A 22,672-nucleotide genomic window follows, 5' to 3' on the forward strand; every position below is an offset into this window, starting at 1 on the left:
GCTCACTAGAAACGGACTGAGAGGCGTACACCAACCAAAATAGGATTATGATCATTCAAGTCAAACCCATGCACATCGACTTTGTACCCGAATAAGTTGTTTGCCTCGGACTTACCACGACGTGCTGATCCAATGGCAACCTTGCATGAACGAGAGACCTTTTTCGTAGGCGGCTCCTACACCCAAGGAGAAGATGGTAACCATAGGCTGTCTGGGCAGATGTACGTCGAGCATCTCTCACCGAGTCGGACCGAGGAAACCAAACCTTTTCCTCTCGTATTTATACACGGCGCAACGAGGACTGCCAATGTCGGTCTATCATCTTCTTGCGGTGTGGGCACACGCTAAATGAATACCAGGACTGGATCACCAAACCCGACGGCAAACCTGGTTGGGCTTCGTTCTTCTTGTCGCGTGGGTACGAGCTCTATCTAGTTGATCAACCGTATCGCGGTCGAAGTGCATGGCCCCCGGGTCATGGAACTATCATCGCCTACACTGCCGAGCAGATCCAGCAGATATTCACAGCGTGCAAGCAGTACGAGATATGGCCGCAGGCAGCTCTGCACACACAGTGGCCTGGTACCGGCGTGATGGGTGATCCCATTTTTGACCAGCTGTTCGCTTCGACTCTCCAGATGGTCGGCGATACAGACCTCCAGGAGCGAGCAACGCAGGCGGCGTGCGCAGCATTATTAGATAGGATCAACCGACCGGTGATTCTGGTCGGCCACTCTCAAGGTGGTTCGACTCCGTTGCTTGTGGCCGACGTGCGACCAAGCCAGGTCAAAATGATTGTGACAATTGAGCCGGTCGGGCCTCCCTTTTCCAAGGCCTCGTTTATCAAGGGTCCGGGGGCGCGTTACGGCGTCTCCTTTGCCCCCATCACCTACGACCCGCCAGTCTCGGATCCCGACACAGACTTTGTCAAGGTGGATTTGAAGGCAAACTCGCCATCGCGGGTGGATTGTCTGCAGCAGGCTGAATCGCCTCCGCCGCGACAGCTGATCAATCTCAAGGGCATTCCGGTACTACTCATGACGTCCCAGGCCTCGTATCACGCACAGTACGATTGGGCAATAGTGCGGTATCTACGGCAAGCCGGTGTCGAGGCGGAACACATGGAGTTGCAAGGCGTTGGCTTGCTCGGCAATGGACACATGATGTTTCTTGAGGAGAACAGCGACGAGATTGCCGCTGCGCTTGAGGGACGAATCGATGAAATTGTGCAGCGTAGAGCGGCAGCCTAGCGGCTGCTCTCGTAGCCGACTGGCTATTGACGCGCAGAGATTATCCATGCCTTCGTGTTCCTAGCTGGTCAAGTATTCGAATGAGTATTTCAATCAATTCATTACTCAGAGAGTCACCACACCAACGTGAGGGTACGTGCAGAGCATTTGCGTGCATGTCCACCTCGATATAATACACCTTCATTTCCAGTCTCCAGGGTCGTTGGGTACTATGGGGCAGCTCATCTTCCTTGTATCTCTATACGACCCTAGGCGGTGCCCCGCAGTTTTGGGATCTTTTGACTGTTACAACGTGCGCCCGAAAGCGGCCATGACTTCAGTGACTCATGTTTCGAATTCGTTGTATAATAGGAACTCGAGAAGAGACCGCTCTTCCAACAACGAAATCTCAGTATAATATCCAGCGAACTGCAGCCCAAGTTTCAGTCGTCGAGACCTACAGAAAACTGCACCGTTCACAGCTCGTCATCGCCCCAATTTGCACAAACTATCCAGAATGACACCAGAGCCGAATACAATAAGGGCAAAATTGCGAGGCCTGTCCTCACTCAAGGGCCCTCTGCCAGATATTGATCCTGCGACGCTGCCTGACACCCCACAGGCGGCCTTTGAAGTCTGGCTTGACGAGGCCATTGCCCAAGGCATCACCGAACCTCATGCTATGACTCTATCGACGGTCGACAAACAGGGAGGACCGGATGCTCGTGTCCTAATCTTGAAAGACCTTGATGAGCGCGGTTGGCATTTCGCGGCAAAGGGTACTAGTCCAAAGGGTAGGCAGATTGAGCAAAACGCCGAGGTGGCCCTGACCTTCTACTGGCCAAAATTGGGACGCCAGGTGCGCATTCGGGGCGTTGCTCATGCACAATCCGTTGACGATTGTGCACGAGACTTCTCTGAGCGACCCGTCAGCTCCAAGATCAGCGCTGCAGCCTCCAAGCAGAGCGACATCTTGTCATCAACGGATGAGCTGAGACAGGCACTGAAGAGCGCGGAAGCACTTTTTACGGAGAATCCAGATCAGGTCATGCCTGCCTGGAAAGTTTACGCTGTAGCGCCGACTGCGGTTGAGTTCTGGCAAGGTGCAACAGATCGGATGCATAGGCGCATACTATACCAACGTGAGGGTGAAGCCTGGAAGAAGCAAGCGCTTTGGCCCTAGAAGTGCTGAACCTGTATCGCTAGTTGCGAATACCTGCTCTTGTTGAAACGTTTCAACTGAGTTGGTAAAGAAAATGGCTGCGTGAAGGATTAATCTCAACTTGAGTTACATCTCTGTTCCGATAGGTGTAGGTCAAACTCGAGAGCATAGGCACAGAGACATTTGCTATACACCAATTAAGACCGTGATTTTTTATTGCAGTTGGACCACTGGATGTCGCAGCTTCAAAAGGGAACGAGAAAACATGCATGGCGAATAAAATACCACCATTATTCCATGCTGACTGATTTTAGAGTAGTTAGGGTGTCTTTAAGGGTTTGTTAATCGCGGCGCTCTACCTCAACACTGTTCACCCATGCAAATAGTTGAAGGAGATATTCATCGAGAGCTTTTGCTTGAACTTTTCAAATACAATCCCACCAGGAAATGGTCTGTGGTGTATAGAGACCTGGTGATTGTATTACATATGTACTGTTTGGAGTCTCAACCCCAGACTACATTCTACTTGGCTTTCCTTGGCACCCCACGCGATTGACACTGCATTCGGGTCGATCCCGCCAGAAACTTCCCTGTCAGCTTGACACTTCAAACAAGCTTATTCTCAAGACGGCAATATGACACGCGACCACACTTGGCAGACGGCCAAGGCTGTTATTCAGATAGTAGGTGTGGTTAGATTGGGACGACAGCTTGTGTCAAGGTCGACAAGCTTCACTGTCCTGACACGGCACGAGTTGCATTTTCTACCATATACGCCAAAACCGAACAGAGTAAAGCCGGCTGAACGGCACGCATCAACCAGACCATGGGTTCGAACGGCCTGATCATTATCAAAAGAGTAAGCTCTATTGGTTGAAAATCTGTTCAATTTGTGTTGGAATAGTTTCGCGACTATTGAATGACCGACTTTGTTCAAACACTGGCCATGTCTATCTACCAAGGCATGGATGGTATGTAGAGTACTGTGGGAATACCTTATAATGATTAGTCCGCACTTCCATCAACTGTTGCACTCATCTCATATATCATGAATTCGGAAGAACTCATCTCTTTTAGACTGCACATTGACTCATTGTGTTCATTCAAGATCCCCAATTCTATATAGATACACATAGCTCTTTCCAGCATCAAAATACGAGCAGCAAACACTTGATCAAGATGAAGCTCAGTCTTTCGACCGCCTTGTCGTCTCTTCGACCGACTTTACGCTATCTTTTCATTCTCATGATTGCTCAACATGTCGCGGCAGACGATGACGACGATTCGACAAAGATTACTGCCAACTTTACGGAGCCCGCGACCGGTATACTGATGCAGAGATTCTTTGGCGCAAAGTCGGGCTTTGGCTTTGCCATCGCCGTCCCAGACACCCCGAGCACTGCCAACGCAACCTCGTTCATCGGCCACATGACCTTTCCACTCGCAAACGGTGCGGGTTGGGGTGGCTGGTCCTTGACGGGAGACATGGAAGGGCCGCTCCTCATGGCCGCCTGGCTTGGCCCCGATGGTGGTAGTGTGGTATCTTCGTTTCGACAGGCCGACAACGAGGACGATAATCCTCCCGAGGTCACCGGAGCTTTTACGGTGCTGCCGATTGCCGAGGCCACGTCGGCCAACTCTTCATTCTTGACATATACATTCCTGTGCGAGGGGTGTCTAGCCTCTACCTTTGGTCTAGGACCAGACCAGACCGCAGCGACGGTCGAAATGGGTTGGGCCCTTGGAAGCAAAGCTGTCGGGAATCCCGAGTCAAGCGCTGCCGTCCTCAACTTTCACAATGTAGGCTTTGGTGGCTTTCAGGCACAGCTTGGTCTGGCTCGATTACCTCAAGCCGATTTTGATAGAGTCGCAGCCCTGGCTGGACCACCTGCCCAACCAGCTGCGGGAGCAGTCCAATTTGCCGGCGACAATGGAGGCGAAGGTGATGATAGCGATGACAGTGAGGATGAAGACGATGACTAAAAACTAAAGGCGATCGATGGAACATTATGGTTTGCAATGTAGTAGGTATAGCACGTTGAACAGTACGAATTGAGTGTTCAAACTCAGGCTCTTAAGAAATACAGATTATTCGTCCAAGGGTGCTGGAGCTGCAATGGGCACCGTTTAACAGTAAAGGCTTGATACTCAATATTCACAGGCCTTATGGTTTGCTAGTTACCAAGCGCCATGATGTCCATCTTCCGTTGTGCTTGATTCACAGTCCCGACAGCAATCGCCGTTCTGGTCCCATCCTGTTGCTCAATCCATCGCATAGGCCCCAGAGGCAATTCCTCAAAGACTTGTCCATTCTCATCTTTTAGCCATTTCATCCTCTCCATGATCTCTGAATCAAGGTCCGGAACCATGCCAAAGTCAAAATCGAATTGACCACCATATCTATGAGGTATGTTGATGGGATCTATAAGCTCAGACAGCATGGAATACTCCTGCCCAGGAGGAACTATGAAAATCTTCGACACCGTGTTCTGGTCGAACCATTTGTTGATCCAGGACCAGACTGTGGGAAAGAAGGATGGCGCACCAATGATCTGGAAGGTGAAGTTTCATTAGTCAACGATGATGATTTAGGACTTGACTCAATCCGGCGATGCAACGGTACTCACATAGGTTCTTCCAAGCGTCTCTGGGTAGTGTGCAGTAGCCAATGAGCTGGCAGCTTGCATATGGGTTTTCAGCCGCCAGAACTGAAGTAAGCCCACCCCTGATATGTCTACAATACAGGTAGCCTGCGTTATGGGTATACCTGGATTGGGTCGGGATTGAACCGTGGAGCAAAGAGGAAACACAAATCGTATTAGGTTTTCGTACGTGCAGAACAACCGTAGCATGGCCTGAGACTCTGTCCCTGTCACCGTATCGGTCGTTGATGAGCAGGAGGCCTTGTACGCGGCCATGAGACTTGGGCTCAGCTGTCCAATCTCGAAAAGAAATAACGGAACGCCGTTGCGATCTCTGCGACCAGTCCAGTGGGTATACTATATCATGACCGCATGGGTTAACATTGAAAGTGCAAGTCCCCAACGTCAGCAACACATCTAGGTAGGGGTCAACGAACCAATTTTCGCGTTTCTTCGTACTTTGACACGTCGATTGTCTCGTACAATTCTATGAGCTGATTTTCATCCCGCCACTTTCGTGTCGCCTGGTATTGTTGAAAGGCCTTTTCCACATCATAGTTACGTGCCCTAAGAAATCGGCTTTTAGAGATCTATCAGCTTTCACTTCATTCAATAATGAGCCATTCTAAATAGCGGGTCGTACAACAATGTTCCGTCATCAACAATACCGGATCGAATGTCATCGCCATTGGGATTGGCTGCGTCTTTTATCAAGTCGTTAGTAACGCAAAGTTTCTTGAACTTTGCAAGTGCCGCAATTCCGGACATTGGGGGCCTCAATTATTAGTAGATATTGAATGAAGATTGCCAATGTCACAGGGCAGGTATATGGACAGTCGTTCCACTTTATATAATCACAGGCGTTTGCAGATCTGATTTTCCTGTTTGGCATCTATTTGCACTGCCTCAGCAGTACACGTATTGTTGCATCCCATTAAAGATGTAGCATGAAATTTAGCGGCACTAGTTCAGGCTACCTACTCTTTGCAACGTACGATATACGGTGTGAGCAGCAGGTAGTGACCTCGACGTCACTTTGATCTGTCATCACCATCGCCTAGTCAGTTTGCTTGACTTTTTATTGGGAACCCTTTGCTCGTGTCTTGAGATGATAGTATTATTTCACTCACTCCAGTTTGCAGGTTTTATTGGGTATCTAAGTATCTAGATGCTTTCCACGCTTAATGGCCGCGTAGAATACTACGGTCAAGTGACTTCCAAGTCAATGCCAATTTCTTGGCACGGCCATGTAATTAAATATCTCCAATGAAGATCAAGGTAACGGATAATCAATAGTAATAGACGAGACGCATTGCCTTCCATGAACCACACAGTTTCAAGGCGTTTGACCAAGACACAGAAATGTGCCAAGATGACCAGCGCCCAGGGCTCTTTCAGATGTAGCAGTCTCATAAACGCATCAGGTACCTGGCTCACCCAAAAGTTCATTGCGTTCCTCACCGGCGTGTTGTGATGGGATACAGAGGCCCTCGCAAAAGAGGCCCGAAGAGTTGTGAGGACAGTTTTACAAAGCGGTGAATTGGAAGTCAAATGTAGCAGCTGTCTCATGAGGATGGAAAGATGATGGTCGTCCGAAAGGCTACCCGAAATGTCGACGGTCTTGTCAAATATTTGAAGAACGTGCGGACCCTCTTTAATCCAGGGCCTGGCAATCTCAACAAGATGACATGAACCATGCATAAGGCGAAACCATTCAGGAAACCACGTCTGGCCAAATTCATGTTCCGGCTTTGAGGAAGGCAAGTATTTGTATCCAGCGAATGAACACCATAGGATGCTTTTGGCATAGGCTATGAGAGCGTGGCAGTTTTGCTCATTGATGTTCTGCAAGGCTGAGCGGAACTCTGGTAGGGCAGCATGGTTATTCCTCGCCGCGACCATTGCATAATGGTTTTGCTGTAAAGGTTTGAGCCAGGAGAGGTGAGTAGCTGCCATGGCAAGAATGCCGCGCATAACAAAGGGGTACTCCTGACCGAGTCTGGGCATGGTCGTCTGGTGATGGGCGATCATGTCGGGGCGGTGTCCTACTGCTATAGAGCATGTGGACGTGAGGTATTGATGCATCAGTTCAAGATCGCCAAGGTTTAATTCTGGCGGTGGAAGGATCCCTAGCTCCGACGCTTGCGGCGCTTTCAAAGTGTTCTCGTCGGTTGAGTCTACACTGGAAGCCGCCTGCGCCTGGGGCTTGGACTGACGACGGCGACTCTCCTTGTTTTGGTAAATGCATGGCGTTGAATGTCTATCACAGCCAGAACAGACGGGTCTTCGTTCATCACACTATTGAAAACAAGGTTGGCACTCGCGGTTTAAAGGAGAGTACAGATAAAATTTGACACGGCTGGGAGACATTTACCTTCTGGCGGCGGCTCTTGCAGGACTGACATCCAGTCTTGACCTTGTGGTGTGCCTTCCTTCGTCTGCGGTCACGATGGTCGGTACCTTGGAACTGGCCTAAGGTTGAGGACTGGGCATCTGGAGGTGGGTGATTCATCACGGCAATGACCAGGCTAGATATGATGCTTATTTGTCCAAGCGCGCACACGAGTACGGTATGCGATATACGACCAGGGGGGAGAGCAATAAAGGAATGAGGAAGGGATCTGGTCATGCTTGCCTGTAGATTATGGACGTTTTGCCAGCGAAACCTCCTGTAAGCGCCAGCGTGGTTCAGGCTAGGGCATCAACCAGGCAGCTGTGCTTAGACACTTCATTAGCAGGCATTGATGTAATCAGTCACTAATGCAGCACTACCTCCAAGCATTCGTGTCTAAGGTAGGTGCCCACACACTCTAATAGCCATAATCCAAACTCGATTGAATTCAAAAGTGGGATTTGGAGTACGGGCAGGTTAAAAAATGATGAATTACTTAGTAAACCTAGGCGGACAAGCGCCTTAATGACACGAGTCCGCGTATGGTGTGCTGACTGACACCTTGGGCAGCTACTTGGTCTGTGAAAATCGAGTCTGTATACCATTCAAGGTTACGGTTTATCTTGATGCAATACTGGGATTCGCAACATTGGCCGTCAAGTTGCTTGATGAATACTAGGTCCTTCGTGACTGTGGTGGCCGCTAAAGATATGGCGGCCTCGCTACTCGAATGGGAGGCTTTCAATGTCATTCCGTTCAAGATCGAAAGAGATAACGGAACATGGAGATGAGCCACAGTTTTCGCAAGGATATTGAGCATTCTCACCGCTGAATTGGAAGGAAATCCCCATTTTGAACATGGCAGCTTCTGGACGAGCCATGAACGCCTGGATCCATGGGTAGTTGTGGGCATGTCGAGCTAGCTTTGAGGACGAGAAATTCTTCTCCGACTTTTTTTCTGGAGATAAGACATCATTCTTGCAGCGCGGCAGTGTAATATTCTAGTACTATATCCACCAACACCAACCGTTGAGCTTCAACATAGTCTCAAACAGATAGGATGTTCTGCCGTTATCTCCAGTCACTGCTCTTCCCATACCAATCCCCTGTTCGCCGGCCCGTTCATTTCAACAACTGAACAGCCTCGATGGTCTACAACGTAATATTGAGTGACGCCAGAATCCCAAAGAGGTCCAAATTCACTCGCATACCAACAATCTTTCCCTCTTTCCACCGAGCAATCGTGAAGTGAAGTAGACTGAAGTTCTCCCCGGTGGGTTTGACAGGCGCGTCCGATATGTACAAAGGAAGAGAAAGATTACCCTGGTGAGTACCACTGAGAAAAGCTACCGTAGCAGTCCAATCCCCTTGGCCAATGACTGGTCGGAAATACGGATCATTCTCGAGCCGAAGATTGGGAAACGCGGTCTTCATGCCTTGAAGCCAATTGATGTAGCCCTGTGCGTTTAGCGGCTTGTCCGTAAGTCCGTAGACTGCCACATCTGGTGATAGGTTGAGGCTCTCGAGAGTAAAGTTACCATTATTCAGTGCATCGTCCCCACGCAAAATGGCAGCCTTGTTGATTGCTGAGTTGTCCTGGCCAGGCACAGACGACAAGGGAGTCGCAAGATTGAGCTCAAGGTCGGGAAGACCATCAGAGGGCGGGCTTGGTAGCACTCCGAGGCTTCGATACATGGCTGGGCTATCAGACCAGAGAAACTCCTCCATCATCCCCATTGTTCCATCGAGCAACGGTCATGAGGTCCATCTTGTACTGCTTGTTGGTAGGCGGCAGCAGAGTCCCGCTCAGACTCGGAAGTGGACCATTTTGGAGACCAGACACTTCCGCCAAGGCAACAGTCCAGTCACCTTCTCCAAAAAGAATCTTGTAGTCGTGGTTGTGTATGGTGATATCAGTTGTCGAATAAGTCAAACGCATGTCCTCTAAATGTTCCGTCAAATTCATTGTCACACCGCCAGTGTAGTAGACGGTGATATTCGGGTGGTGATTGAATCGCGGCATATCCCGAGCAATGAATGCATCGTCGGTAACCTGCATCTGTCTCATATTCTGGGCAACGGACCAATGTGTTACGTTGTCCTGATTCGTTGTCATCTCTTGTGGGGTGGTCTCTAGGAGTGAAGTTAATGACCGTTTCCGGATTCGATTTGCCAAGAAGTATGCCTACACACCTCGTTTCTGAAAATTGTTCTTCAAAGTAGATCGCATCTGATGAAGAGGCTGCATGTTGCCTGGAGCGCAAGTAACGGCACTCTGGCCGAGAGACAGCAGTACCGCGATAGAAGTAAGCTTCATCATGCTGGAACGTTCTTGGAATGTTAAATTTGTGATTTGATGGTGTGTGTATCTCAGAGTTTTTGGTAGAGACTACCAGGCATAATATAGGTTTTCTTTCTTTCTTTCCTTGAGTTTTCAACAAGTCTACAAGCTTTGATTTCAAAGCCATTCTGCACCGCCTACAGCAGCAGAGACGATAGTCCGAAGGCCGAAATCGTCGCAGGATCCAATGAAGAATGAATCGCACTTCTTTTTTCCGCAATTATTTGCAGATCGCGGCTTGGTGACATGGCCAAACATATTTTTAAGCACGAAAAGACTAGACTGCTTAGTATCAAGCATTGTGGTTGAAGCGCATCAACTCTGTGAATTACAGTATGTCGCGATTTGCCGGACATGATCTACGAGCGCGAGCCGAGTAAGTTGTGCTGGTAAGAAGTCATCATACATGCATTTGTCATACTAAAAAGGTTGACACTGCTAAAGTACTGACACCCTACATCGCAAGCCCACAGGGGGAGGTCGGTGTCGATCTCCTCGATATTATACGGTATACGGTATACGGGACGAGCTAACCTATCCCTGGACTTAGCGAGAAGCCACCAACTTGCTCAGCCAGCACTTAACTTTCACTGCCCAATTAGTTGATGGGTGGCAGCCAAACGAATAAGCAGCTGGTTTCCAGCCAGCCAGTCGCTTCAATATGATTTTGCCGCACGCATTAGTTGAAATGGAATTTCTTCTAGTTAATCGTAGCTTCTCAGATCCGTTTGTGTGGTCTGCTCTTTTTGTCACGCAGATGTTGTCACGTCCACATGGCTGACTCGGCACATGAGACTACGTTGGCGCAAGCGAGACAGTAGTACGGTAAATTTCTAAATGAGCAGAAGCCCAAGGACAATGGGTAGAGTATTCGTAGCTTATGAGTGACTTAAACCCAAATAAATGGGGAGAATATAGATCCCATTTCGATTTCCCTTTCCAGAGGATATCTTCAGGCGGCGAGTTACTTCAATCAATAGTGTAGTGAGTCCATGAATAGACATCATATTCTTTTCCATCCGGCCATCTCGAGAGATGAACATTCTCAGAGGACGTAGCATGGTTACAAACGGTCCAAGGATCCATCTTCTCCGTTAGCTATCAGCTATCCTAGTCATGTAACCCTCTCAAAGTCAAAGTGCCCTGAAATTCACTCTGTTTCACGAAGAAATAGTTCTTCGCTTTCATGAATCTGCTATCCTCTGCTGTGCCACCTCGGATCTGTAGATCAAAGTTCTGCACAATCCATGGTACGACCTTGTTTATTTCCAAATAAGAAATGTTCTTGCCTAGGCATGTTCGTGCTCCATGACCAAACTATGCAATTTTATCAGTTCCCAAGGAAGAGCATGAAGGAGGATATTCAACGCACTGGCATAAAATAGCGATCGAGTGTAGAGATCCTATCCTTATCTTCTGCATTGGTAGCAATCCATCGCTCAGGTCGAAAGACACCCGGATCGGGGCCAAAGACGTCGCTGTCATGATGCGCGACCCAAGAATTGATGCCCACGACGGCCTTGGGAAGGAGATGATATCACAGTCAGTAAGCGCTTCATCATGTGTGGAATCTTGATATAGATGGACCTACACCGGCAGGAAAGTTGACGCCAGCAATGGTAGCTCCGCCCGGAGGAACCAATCTGAACAGCGGGAGACCGGTCGCCGGGTGTATTCTCAGACCTTCTTTGATACAGGCCTGTAGATATGGCATTTGCAAACTTTCTTTGTAGCTAATGGGTTGTGTCATGCCACCTTGCTTTGGAAATTGATCAATCTCATCACGAAGTCGTTGTAGGCAACTTGAGTCACCGTAGATGCGAAACAGGATGGAGTTCAACGTAGCAGACGTCGTGTCGCTTCCCGCAATGATGTTTGCCATGCATCCTCGTAGCGTATTCAAGTCGGTGAACTTGGAACTTTCTGCGCTGGCCTCCATGAATTTGGTTGCAAAATCGCTGGGGCCATCCTGCCTATCGCTATCTTGCTTGCGCTCCTTGATAGCGGCTCGTCCAAACTCAAAGAGGTACCGAAGCCCAGTCTTCTGCTTGAAGAAATTGATCAAAGGAAAGAGGAATCTATGCCACTCAGGTATGATGCCCACAAGAGAGCCATAGAAGTTGAAAGCGTCCAATGAACTTATCAAGTTCTCAATATCATGGCCGCGATCAAGGAACCCAAAGCGTTTCGAAAACTGTGGAATCTATCAGTCATGGTATATACAAAAGCAATAGGCAAGTTTGATATCACCGTTATCTTCCCAATCACATCAAAAGCATAACACTGCATCCAGTGGCCGAAGTTGATAAGCTCCTTGGTAGAAGAAAATTCGCGAAATCTCTGATCCAAGATCTCAATGCATTGATCGACGTGCATCTCATAAGACAACATTGTCGACATGGAATACGCAGTAGCGTACTTTCGCCTCTCCTGGCCATGGGCTTTGATATCCTTCATCGAAAATATGGTGGAATGGGGAGCGCTGGGCTCATCGAACGCAGAGTACCATGGAGCCTTGATGAACCGAGTTGCGGGGCCATAAATGGTCCTCAGAGCGTCGACATCATTAATGCTATACTCGTTCGGGCCGAGCCTGACGACTTTGCCTGTATCGACTTGGAGATGAGTCTCATGCATTATAGCATTCAGTTTACCGGAGGAACGACATACCATACTTGCGGTGTAACTGGATGTTGGTTTGCTCAAACTGTTCCCTGGAAAGCTGTCGCAAAAGCCACAACCTTGTGAAGCGTGCTAGAAATGGACCGGGTATGGAGCGCAGCGGAGAAAACCCAAAAGTTATGAGCGTGTGTAGTAAATAGAGTACTGAGGCAGCTAGAAGTGTGGTGAACAAAAACTGTATAGACACGGGGGCTTCAGATTTCGTCTCCATCTTGTGGTGGCAGGATCCCAAAGTTGCAAATATGCTAGGTACGTTGTGATTTCTGGCTGACATGCGTATTATTATTATTATTATTATTATTTTCCAAATAATATCAATCAAAATGCATCTCTTAACTCGCTACTTTATACTATAGACTCTTGATTTACTATCATATTCTTGCATGGCCGTATTACTTAAGCGGTCTTTCGGAAAACGAAACCATGTGTGCAAGTCTGTACTAAGGGAAGCTTATTGACTCAGCGATGCACCTGATCTCTAGCAGCATGGATACACAAACATTATTACCGCGCGCATATTATAAATTTGCAAAGCTAGAGACTTTATGATGCCCATGATCGCCGCACAATCGGCAACAAGAGCAAAGGTCCGATAAAAGCGAAGTTAGGTTCAAGTGACTAAGTTTGAGCTTCGGGACCGACATAGAGATTCGGTGCCGTCGGGTTTCTTTTGTGACGTAGTACGAGCTGCCCTGAGTATAATAGGTACCTATGTAGGGACTGACCTAGGTTAGCAAACAGCATATGTACTATATAATGTACTTGCTAAGGTCATGAGGTTTCTCCTCAGGAGCCAACGTCATCATGATGGCAGATTTCTTTTGACAAACAAGAATCTTTTTGTTCTTTATAGATCATTTGTTGTTTCATTTCGCATACGCGATAGTATATGGCCATTGGTACCATAGAGCAGTGTCATAGAAAGCAAGTCGTTCAATGAATGTATGGTCCAGCGACGTCCTCCGCTGTGATTAGGAACATCTTTGGCTACATATCTTGGGGAGACATCGTTCGCCTTTGTTCAGTAATTATAAATACTGTTATTCTTGCTTTCGTTAGACTACGTTTCACAATTTCAGTTCCCAGTTATCAAGGAAATTTCTATTTTCGCATTGTGAATAGGCATCAATCCATCTACCAACAGGACCTATTCTGTCAGCACCGGATGCTGGGTACGTCTAAGAACTGCAGGGGATTGGCCCCAGTAACATGGTGGTGTTCGTGGGGAAGAGACAGCGGAAATGCGGGCAAGGTTAAGGAACCCAGCGCACCTGTTATCGCTATCTATGCCGATTGAACCTCCCCCAGTCGCAGATCAAATCTTGCCCCACCTCGGCCATGTTCTTGTGTGAAATTTTTGGAACTCTGGCGGATGGACAACAAGAAGCTACAGTTTTTCCTGATATCTGTGACTCGCCATTGAGACAAACCTGTACCACCAAAACCACACCCGTCACTACCTATTGGGTAACATATTCTCGCGCTCCCCGGTACAAGCTCATGGAGACTTCATAATGAGCACCGTGTCGCCATTTCTTCATTCTGGTCCTCGCACCAAGAAAGACTCGATCGCCATTGTACATCTGTCCCGCGATAACCTGGTGCCAACCATTCTCAATGGCACTGTAGGTGCAGTCGACGGTTATGCCGAGGGCAATGTCATCAACACGAGATTCGGATCCTTCCCCCACTCGACCTTGATCAACCAACCATGGGGTTCGCAAGTACGTGCCTCCATTGTCGACACCGGATCGCGAGGCCGGAAGCGCAAGGCCCGCGAAGAGACCGACGAACCTAGCAATGACACCGAAGAGCCCACTACCTCTGCAAAGAAGCCCACGGCCGCCGCAAGTGGCTTTGTCCATGTGCTACCGCCTACTCCCGAGTTGTGGACTATGGGTCTACCTCACCGAACACAGGTTGTATACACCCCCGACTACAGCTACATATTACACCGTATCCGCGCCAGACCGGGCATGAGGATAATAGAGGCTGGTGCTGGAAGCGGAAGCTTTACCCATGCCTCGGTAAGAGCAGTGTATAATGGATATCCGACTGAATCTGGCAGCCAGAAAGGCAAGGTCTTCAGTTTCGAATTCAACGAGGCGCGGTTTCACCAGATGGCAAAGGAAATCGATGCCCATGGGCTCAAGGAACTTGTCCAAATGACGCACCGGGATGTCTACAATGACGGCTTCTTGGTCAATGGAGAGAGTCCAGCGGCCGAGTCTGTCTTTCTCGATCTTCCCGCCCCATGGAAAGCACTGCCACATCTCTCACGAAGCCGACCAGCCACCCTGTCCGCAGAGCAACCTTGGGTATCGCCTTTACGACCAGACCGCCCAGTACATCTTTGCACATTCTCACCTTGCATCGAACAAGTCACACGTACTGTGGATTCGATGCGCAGGCTCGGTTGGATGGACATTGAAATGGTCGAGGTAGCCCATCGGCGGATAAATGTCGTTCGCGAGCGCATCGGCTCAAACTTACCTGGCGACCGATCTTCGAATCAGAACCCCGCCGATGTTTCTGAAGCTCTCGATCGTCTGCGGGAAGTTGAGGGCAGATTCAAGGAGTTCCACGGACGGGGACAAAAGGCCACGCAGACTGCCGATGCCGATGCCGATGGTGATCTTGATATGGGCGATGCAAGCGAGGCCAAGGACTCCAAGACCAACGGCTCGACAGAACAGTCTTCCCCCAAGAAAGATACTGATTCCTCACTGCCCCCATTCATGCTCGGCAATCTTGTGCATCGTACGGAGCCTGAGATTAAAACACATACATCATACCTTGTCTTTGCCGTATTACCGCAAGAATGGACCGAAGAGCAGGAAGCCGAAGTGTACCAAAAATGGCCATGTGGACAGGAGAAGAAGGTGATTGGGAGCCTGGATAAGGCAACTCGGAAGCAGGAGAAGCGTGAGCTACTCAAGGGCAAGGGGAAGAGTAACAAGAAGCAGCGGCATGGGAAAGCTGCTTAGAAAAAGACGCAATTCGGAGCGCTCACGTGCATAGATACGGCGCAAGGTAGAATGCTTGCTTTTGATACCCCCACAAAAAAATACTCGACACAATAAAAAGGATCACATTTGCAATAGCGATGAATTCTCGTAGACTTTAGCTGCATGTGATGATTTTCGCTGTTGACCTCATCAATCAGGTGCGTCAAATACACAGCGCCGGATATCACGATAACACTGCTGGAATGAAGGGAGAGGAATGAGCTCGCCAGACCTGCGCGGATTTGAACTGAACACTAGGCGATACTCGTTTCTAGACAGCCAAAGGAAGACTTGGAACTGTTCCAGTAGCTCCTGCTCAGATTGCATATATCAATCTAGGATATATTGATCTGGAAATTGGATTAGCGCGAGATGAGGTTCTGCAACTGGGCATATTCCTGATTTCGTAACCAGTAATATTTGTGAACAGAACGTCTCAAGACTTAGTAGTGGCAAATTGACCTCGTGGTACACACTCTGTGCCTATAAAACCACGGGTGGACTGCGGTTTATCGAATGCCAATATAATCAGTCGCATATCCGGGAATGACTCGACTTGGAGAATTTACGGGTAGAGCACTTTGTGCTGCTCTCTTCTGCCAGATCAACTAGGCGTGCTCGGGTCGGTACAGTTGGATTATAGAAAGACATATTGGTCTCGAAAGTATCACAGTGGTTGGAGTTGCCAAAAACATGAGCTCGAATTCAAATCGCAAAGCAATAATATCTACAAGCCTGTACAAGTAGGACCTCAAGGAAAGATTGTGAACTGACCGTCTTTACTAGGTGAACAACCATCGCCTCTACCCCTTCCACTCATGCAGGTGCGAACTCAATCGTTTTCATGTCATGTGGTCAAGTATACTTGGTTTATAGGTTGGCTGCCGAAACAGAAAGACGGTTGCGCAGAAAAATGTAAATGGAGGTTCTGTCATACTAGCTCGGGTTCGTAAGCATGCTACTCGCAACATGTAGCCATAATTCGACATCTGAGATTCATGTTTTGATAGTCATTGTTTACGAAGAAGAAAATCCAAGAATACATGGCATCGCTTCATCCAAATTACTTCAGTCAAGATGGAAATATGATCATTTAACTGTCTTTATTGATTGATGATGGGTATTCTATCGTTTATCCCTCTCTGAACATCTAGTAGTCCAGGGTGGGGTGACGGCCCTGCTCGTTACTGTAGTAAAGTTAGCAATGGAAAGAAGGTATTGATTTAATCCATCACTTACGGGTTGTACTCGTCATATTGACCGTAGTGCTCCTCGTAGAGGTGCTCGGCCTGCTTCTTGGCCTTGTGCTTGGCCTCCTCTCGGTCGAGGAAGTCGAGGCCCTTGGTCTCAAAGAGCTTGTCGACCTCGGCACCGGCAATGCCAGCAAGAGCCTCCTTGGCAAAGGCGTGCTTGACGGGCTCGCCTGTGGTGTATATATCAGTATATGGAACTCGGCCGGTAAAGGGTGTTGGGATGACGAATAGTCTCGGGGCGTATATGACGTACCACTGGCGCGCTGGCGGTCCTCGAAGAGCTTCATGGCCTCAAAGGCAGCACCTCCGGCCACAAGCTCGTGGCTGACCTTGGACTGGTGAGGCTCACCGTCGTAGATCTCATCGCGAGAAGCCTTGGCGTCACCTGTTGCCATTGGAGTTAGCCAATTGCCAAATATGGGCAATAGTATGGTATGATCACGAACCGAATCCGAACATTTTGGCTGATGTTTGTGTGTGTGTGTGTGTGTGTTTGTGTGTGCGATTGAAGAGGGGAAGAATGAGTTTCGTTGTTTGAGTGATTGTAACTTGAAGCTTGTCTGATGAAGAATAAAGAAAAGTTGTTGACAAGTCGGCAGAAGTGGCAGCTTAAGTATACTTGAGCCTTCGGACCCCTCGTCCAGCACCGCCACTTCTGACGCACACCTGAATCTCGTCCATCAAGTTGATTGTTGACTTGTCAAGCACATGATAGCGTCATGCAGGGTTCTCTGGCTTGTCTGGCATGACATGTTTAGTTCGAGCTGAAAACTAATAGACGCTGATCTACAACAATGTGGGCTATGCTTGTATCAGACCGGGTTCCTAGAATCAAGCGCCGGGAGACTTGTTGACCACTCAAGAGACGCCAGCGCGACATGCCATTGCCGGCTCCCTCACAAGGCCCCTCTATTCAGATTGATGCATTACGGTCAGTTCCGGCACTCGAAGCTTCAATACGTAATGTGGGTTTGCGAAACGCCGTAAACGTCGGCTATGCGGCAAGGCGCTCATGAGTGGGTCGACGTCGAGCTTCGTAAAGCTTGTTCTGCTCCACCTTGGTCTTTTCCCCTGGATATTCCGGGATCATCTTTGCAGCCTCTTTGTCAATGGCAACATGGAATGGGAGAACCACATTGGAGGGGTGCCAATTGAGCTTCACGAACAGCACATTGACTTTTTACCCCTGACTTGGGATGATGCCATGGCTAAAGCGTATCGGAATAACAGTATCGATATAGGCAGTTGTGGCCGAGTTAGTTGTCCAAGGTACGTTGGTTGGACATTGTCGAGCTATGTCGAGCTTAAACTGATCGATCCAGGCCCAAAGTATACTAAGCAGGTACTAGTCATGGCGACAGTTTACCCCGCCCCTGAGCTGGCAGTCGGCGAAAATTGATGGCGAGATGGCGAGATATCCCACGCAAGGTATATTACCTACCTACACTAGTATACCTCCATAGGTAGCAGCAGGCAGCTTAGGAGGCAAGTTGGCAGGCAAGAAAAGTTGGCAATCGGCAGAGTAAAGCAGGTTCAAGTCGTGGATCATAGCCTATCGATCCAGGAGTAAGGACCCTGGATCAGCGCCACTCTCGCGGCAAGCTACGTCGATGAGCCTCACCAGTGGTTCCATCAAGGTCGCCATCCTGAAGACCCTGGAAGGATACGTGTCCTGCTCGACCGTTCCGGCCCTGAATTGGTCTCCATGCAGAGGCAGCTGCGCCGCGAAATGGGGGACGGGTTGACATCATTAGGATGAGGGGACTAGGAGAAGCTTTAATCACAAACCGGAACTCGATAGTCGTAGCTGGGATGGGGCTGGAGTCCTGGGTGGGCGTTGTTCAGCTTGTGTTGTAGTTTCATGCAATGCAGGGTCAAATCTGGATCTAGCGAGGCGGTGTCGGGAGATAGGGAAAGACAGTTCTGTGTCTGTTATACACATGGAATTGACTCGTAGTCGCCTACCGTGTCATGAGATGTTTCTCCAATGAGCCCAGAGCACCCACGTAAATGTGGGCGGTTATTGCAGAGTTGGATGATTGGTATTGATTGAGACTGGACCGCCATGTTTCATCATGAGATCATCGGGTGGAAAGCAAGCCTTGTGGATGTGGATAGAAACGTGCTCATTGTGTGTCTACTGTCCATTCGCCTGCCTGGCATGTGCGTGCAAATAATATTGAAGAACGGAATATATCGCTCTTTCAATTGACTACTAGTGATTGAAAAGGAATATCGCCAGTAGCTCGAATCAGATAAACCAAGCATGGATAGGTAGATTGATGGACTGAAGTTGGCTCGCCAGCTTGACCTGCATCGCCAAGAATACTGCCCGTGGCTTGGCGATGCTTGTTTTCCACCTTGTGCCAGATGCAATCTCGCCTTGGCGCGGGGATCCCTGCCGATCACGCTCAGCGCAGCCCAGCGCTGGTGGCCCTACCTCAATTGCACCCAAGCTTTTTTAAAGCTTCATAAACACCATCGTCAACTACTCGGTCACTACGTACCGAACCATGGAAAATTTCATGCATCCGCCTAATAATATCTAGGTAGACAAGATTTCCAAAAGAATTATGCATTTTATTGATAGTGTAATGATTCACCGAACATACACAGTAACATCAATAGATTGATTTGGTCGTTCTTCCACAGTGCGTGGACTAGAGATAAAGCTGCTGATCTGTTTTCCTGGCCAGCTTGGAAGTCTCAGGTATATCGCAGAAACATTTGGAACCCATAGAGTGCGGAACGAGATCCTCAGCTACTCTCAACGTCCGGCCGATATATCGTACAGAGGGTACAACTGGGTTTGTGGTGCACTTGTACCATACATCCCTCCTTGGTACTTTCACATTAACTACCTACAAAGATCATCCGCTCCACTTCGCCAGTGGGCCGCGATTCTCTCAGCTGGAGGCCTAGTACATCATCCAGGAGGGATCTGAACTCTGAGATAGACGCCAGCCAGATGTAGCATGCCACTCTTATCAGTAAATGGTCAATCAGAATCGCATTCACGGGCAAGATCTAGTGAGGAAAAGTGTGTGTGCGGATGTGTCTCTTAGAAGAAGTCTATTCTTTATACTCACATGTCATCGGAATATGAGAACATTTAATCCCAATGCTCTACAGAATCAAACTGCTTCAATCTTTTGATAGTGCGTGGGGTTTATCCTTATTCCACAAAGGGTCCTGCAGGGCCCCGGGCACAAACTACATCAGCATTGGCGTGACCGCTTGAGGCGGGGGTGGAAAGGGAGATCACACCTGCTCCGACTTCACTTTATTCCGCGGTCATATAGTGTACAAGTCCGAAAAAGGGCAGGTTGTTGGGTTTTCATTCACAATTGAAGCTTGCACGTTGATGATGGCTACAAGTCAACATACGTATATCCTGCAGCTTTGAGGACCCATGATTAGGATGAATTCACAAATAATACAACCTGGCAGTGGCAAGTTGTCATTACAAGTCTTCCGGCCAACGATGGCAGAGGCGGTTGTGAAACCAAGTACATGTTCATGTTCGGTTGCACGTTTGAGATGACCGGTAACACAAAACGTCGACACAGGATGCGGAGTTTGATATGCATAAATGTCATTATTCGATATATATTTAGTTGTTTGGCCCCCGTTATAGCCTCTAACATGGTATCCAAGGAACGCCGATGCGCCGTTTGCTATTTACACTAATTGATCACAACAGAGTCATAGAAGAATACAACGCCTTTTCCCCGATAAAGACATCTTGTGTAAGCTTGGCAGGAGCTCAGCCATGTGGAAAGACGTACTTGGCATGAGTATCGATCGCCTACGTGGCGGTAGCTACTACCGTCTTGATAGCTTCACCTTCCGACACCTGTGGTTCCATTTCCGCGGCCATCTCAGGTTCCTGAGCTTCGGCAGCCGCCTTCTCGTCTTCGGTATTTCCAGAGCCAACGGCCTCGTCGCCCATGCCAATGATGTCGATCCAACTCCATGCCTCGACGCCGCTGCTGCCACTCCGGTCTAATATTGCCTTGTCATCATGGATCCCGTCGTCTAGTCCTTCGCCTTCTGCCATCTTGGTTTCCGGCGCACCATCTACCAGATCGACGCTGGATGTTCTCCCGATAGGCACGTTGTGGACTCTTAGAATCTGTAAAATCGCCCGCATATTCAGGCGCAGGACACGTTCAGGCTCTGCCGAGCCGAAAATTTTCTTTGTGAGCCAGGGAAACAGGACACCAAAGTCTGACTGGTTTAGGTGGGCCGAGTTGTGCACGTAGAAAAAGTTGGGCTCCTGCAGCTTGATACCGCTCGGCCTCTCAAACGCCTGCGCCTCGACTACTGGTGCAGCGGGATTTGGAGATAACACACGGGCCGTGACGTGAAAATGCTCCTTCCACTTGACGAACGCATCGGACTCGACGGCGAGCAGCCCGTTGCCCCCGGGCGCCGACGGATCATCAGCAAAGACGGGTAAGGGAAGGTTGAATAGGGCGCTCGTAGCTTTTGCCGTCAGGGGAAAGCACCACATGTCGAGCAAAATCGTAATCGTCTTTGGCGTGACCTGAGCGCATATAGCAGAGTCCTGAGATGGCGTAAAGAGAGGCTCCTTCATCGCGGCTACGGCCGGTGATCCTGCGTAGTACACGGATTTCAGAAACTGGACCGTTGTCGTAGCGCCAAAGCTATGCCCCCCAAATATGATGCTGCCGGGCTCGTGGATGTTCAGGCCGCTGACAAACTGGTCAAGCGAAGGTGTGCTCGTGTTGAGATTTGTAACTGCTGCGCCCTGATCGATCCTAAGTACGGCGTCATGAATCAAGCCCAACTCCCACAATCTGATCCGCAGCTGTGCGCTTCTCGCTTCGCGCACCTCTTCTGTTGCGTCGTGGGGGATGCGTTTGTAGGGTATCTCGCGCCGCCGGTCTCGCATAAAGTACCGGTGCTGTTCCGCGGGAAGACGGACAAACGTCGCGGCCGCACTTCCATCGCGATGCTCGGGACAAACAACCACTACTCCATGCGATGCCAACTGTCCGGTTATCTGGGAATATGCGTTGCGATTTCCACCGAGGCCGTGGGAAAAGATGGCGGTCGGCCAGCGTTGGTTCGGCGCATTCGGCTCAAGGAGTGGCGCATTCTTGATCGCGGGTATCGTTGTATAGTGGAGGTGTCGTGGCAGGAGACTAGATGCTGTCCATCAGTACAGTGAACGACGAGGACCCCCAGTAGGTGTATGGCATTCCTAGAATGAAACAAGGGGAGCACGTACGAAATGGCGTCTGCCAGTAGGGGGCCGGCCCCGAGAAACTTGACGTAGGCCGCAAGATTCGGCCGTTGCGGCGCAGGGAGCCAAGTGATATTCTTGCCTGTCGACTCTGGGGCAGTTGGGTAAAAGATTCGGAATTGTACAGTTTCAATGTCACAGCCCTCGGGTGCTGGTGCTGGCGAATCCAGTTCATCGACGGGGATTTCAACATCCACGGTGCCGACCTTGTAGGGGCCCGTAAATGATGCAAAACTCGGCACCGGATTCAGCTTGGACAGATAAGACGCCGCCATGGCGCTGCGGTTGGAGTAGATGTGCGATCCTTCAGCGCTGCTTATTGAGTTTTCTTGCTTCCGCCGGGAAGTTTTTTTTCGTATTGCCTGTCTCTCGTTGTCGGCCGTCTCCTTGCTAGAGCGAGTGGTCAATTCGTTCAGTCTCGTGGTGTCTGTCACGAACGTGCGCAATGCCCCTTTTCCACGCTGGGCAGCAACAAAGTAATTGATCAATCAAATCGGAGTTTATTGGGTATCGTATAATCCTTTATATTTTAAGCAGTACAAGAAATACAAGAGAAAGAGCAGATACGCAATCGATAGAATGAACAGGTTATAAGGGCAAAGAGTCTAGGAAGAAGTGAAAAAACTTTGTGGCCAAGGGTGAGTGTGAGCAGAACCTCGGCCGGAGTGCGCGGCGCAGTTGCGTGGCTGTT

General features: G+C 49.2%; 10 protein-coding genes across 10 annotated transcripts; 4 read left to right on the plus strand and 6 right to left on the minus strand.

The window, feature by feature from the left end:
• Positions 1 to 132: 132 nt before the first annotated feature.
• On the plus strand, positions 133 to 1,250 carry PFICI_09586 (uncharacterized protein; the record flags this gene model as incomplete). Its single annotated transcript, XM_007838167.1, has 2 exons — positions 133 to 309; positions 360 to 1,250. 2 exons carry the CDS (start codon positions 133 to 135, stop codon positions 1,248 to 1,250), a joined length of 1,068 nt encoding a protein of 355 aa, XP_007836358.1.
• A 496-nt stretch (positions 1,251 to 1,746) lies between these two features.
• Positions 1,747 to 2,412, plus strand: PFICI_09587 (uncharacterized protein; the record flags this gene model as incomplete). Its single annotated transcript, XM_007838168.1, has 1 exon — positions 1,747 to 2,412. One exon carries the CDS (start codon positions 1,747 to 1,749, stop codon positions 2,410 to 2,412), a length of 666 nt encoding a protein of 221 aa, XP_007836359.1.
• A 1,158-nt stretch (positions 2,413 to 3,570) lies between these two features.
• PFICI_09588 (uncharacterized protein) lies at positions 3,571 to 4,374 on the plus strand (the record flags this gene model as incomplete). Its single annotated transcript, XM_007838169.1, has 1 exon — positions 3,571 to 4,374. The coding sequence occupies one exon, from the start codon at positions 3,571 to 3,573 to the stop codon at positions 4,372 to 4,374; it is 804 nt and encodes a 267-aa protein (XP_007836360.1).
• Positions 4,375 to 4,565: 191 nt separating this feature from the next.
• On the minus strand, positions 4,566 to 5,801 carry PFICI_09589 (uncharacterized protein; the record flags this gene model as incomplete). Its single annotated transcript, XM_007838170.1, has 4 exons — positions 4,566 to 4,943; positions 5,019 to 5,390; positions 5,471 to 5,612; positions 5,677 to 5,801. The coding sequence occupies 4 exons, from the start codon at positions 5,799 to 5,801 to the stop codon at positions 4,566 to 4,568; spliced, it is 1,017 nt and encodes a 338-aa protein (XP_007836361.1).
• Positions 5,802 to 8,577: 2,776 nt separating this feature from the next.
• Positions 8,578 to 9,120, minus strand: PFICI_09590 (uncharacterized protein; the record flags this gene model as incomplete). Its single annotated transcript, XM_007838171.1, has 1 exon — positions 8,578 to 9,120. One exon carries the CDS (start codon positions 9,118 to 9,120, stop codon positions 8,578 to 8,580), a length of 543 nt encoding a protein of 180 aa, XP_007836362.1.
• Positions 9,121 to 9,130: 10 nt separating this feature from the next.
• Positions 9,131 to 9,541, minus strand: PFICI_09591 (uncharacterized protein; the record flags this gene model as incomplete). Its single annotated transcript, XM_007838172.1, has 1 exon — positions 9,131 to 9,541. The coding sequence occupies one exon, from the start codon at positions 9,539 to 9,541 to the stop codon at positions 9,131 to 9,133; it is 411 nt and encodes a 136-aa protein (XP_007836363.1).
• Positions 9,542 to 10,876: 1,335 nt separating this feature from the next.
• PFICI_09592 (uncharacterized protein) lies at positions 10,877 to 12,403 on the minus strand (the record flags this gene model as incomplete). The annotated part of the gene is made up of 4 exons (XM_007838173.1): positions 10,877 to 11,083; positions 11,139 to 11,285; positions 11,358 to 11,960; positions 12,035 to 12,403. The coding sequence occupies 4 exons, from the start codon at positions 12,401 to 12,403 to the stop codon at positions 10,877 to 10,879; spliced, it is 1,326 nt and encodes a 441-aa protein (XP_007836364.1).
• A 1,559-nt stretch (positions 12,404 to 13,962) lies between these two features.
• Positions 13,963 to 15,435, plus strand: PFICI_09593 (uncharacterized protein; the record flags this gene model as incomplete). The annotated part of the gene is made up of 1 exon (XM_007838174.1): positions 13,963 to 15,435. One exon carries the CDS (start codon positions 13,963 to 13,965, stop codon positions 15,433 to 15,435), a length of 1,473 nt encoding a protein of 490 aa, XP_007836365.1.
• A 1,171-nt stretch (positions 15,436 to 16,606) lies between these two features.
• On the minus strand, positions 16,607 to 17,104 carry PFICI_09594 (uncharacterized protein; the record flags this gene model as incomplete). Its single annotated transcript, XM_007838175.1, has 3 exons — positions 16,607 to 16,643; positions 16,696 to 16,879; positions 16,963 to 17,104. The coding sequence occupies 3 exons, from the start codon at positions 17,102 to 17,104 to the stop codon at positions 16,607 to 16,609; spliced, it is 363 nt and encodes a 120-aa protein (XP_007836366.1).
• Positions 17,105 to 20,517: 3,413 nt separating this feature from the next.
• Positions 20,518 to 22,256, minus strand: PFICI_09595 (uncharacterized protein; the record flags this gene model as incomplete). Its single annotated transcript, XM_007838176.1, has 2 exons — positions 20,518 to 21,880; positions 21,967 to 22,256. 2 exons carry the CDS (start codon positions 22,254 to 22,256, stop codon positions 20,518 to 20,520), a joined length of 1,653 nt encoding a protein of 550 aa, XP_007836367.1.
• Positions 22,257 to 22,672: the final 416 nt, after the last annotated feature.

Source organism: Pestalotiopsis fici (assembly GCF_000516985.1).
Source record: "Pestalotiopsis fici W106-1 unplaced genomic scaffold PFICI_Scf_6, whole genome shotgun sequence".
In the NCBI taxonomy this organism is placed as follows: Eukaryota; Fungi; Ascomycota; class Sordariomycetes; order Amphisphaeriales; family Sporocadaceae; genus Pestalotiopsis; species Pestalotiopsis fici.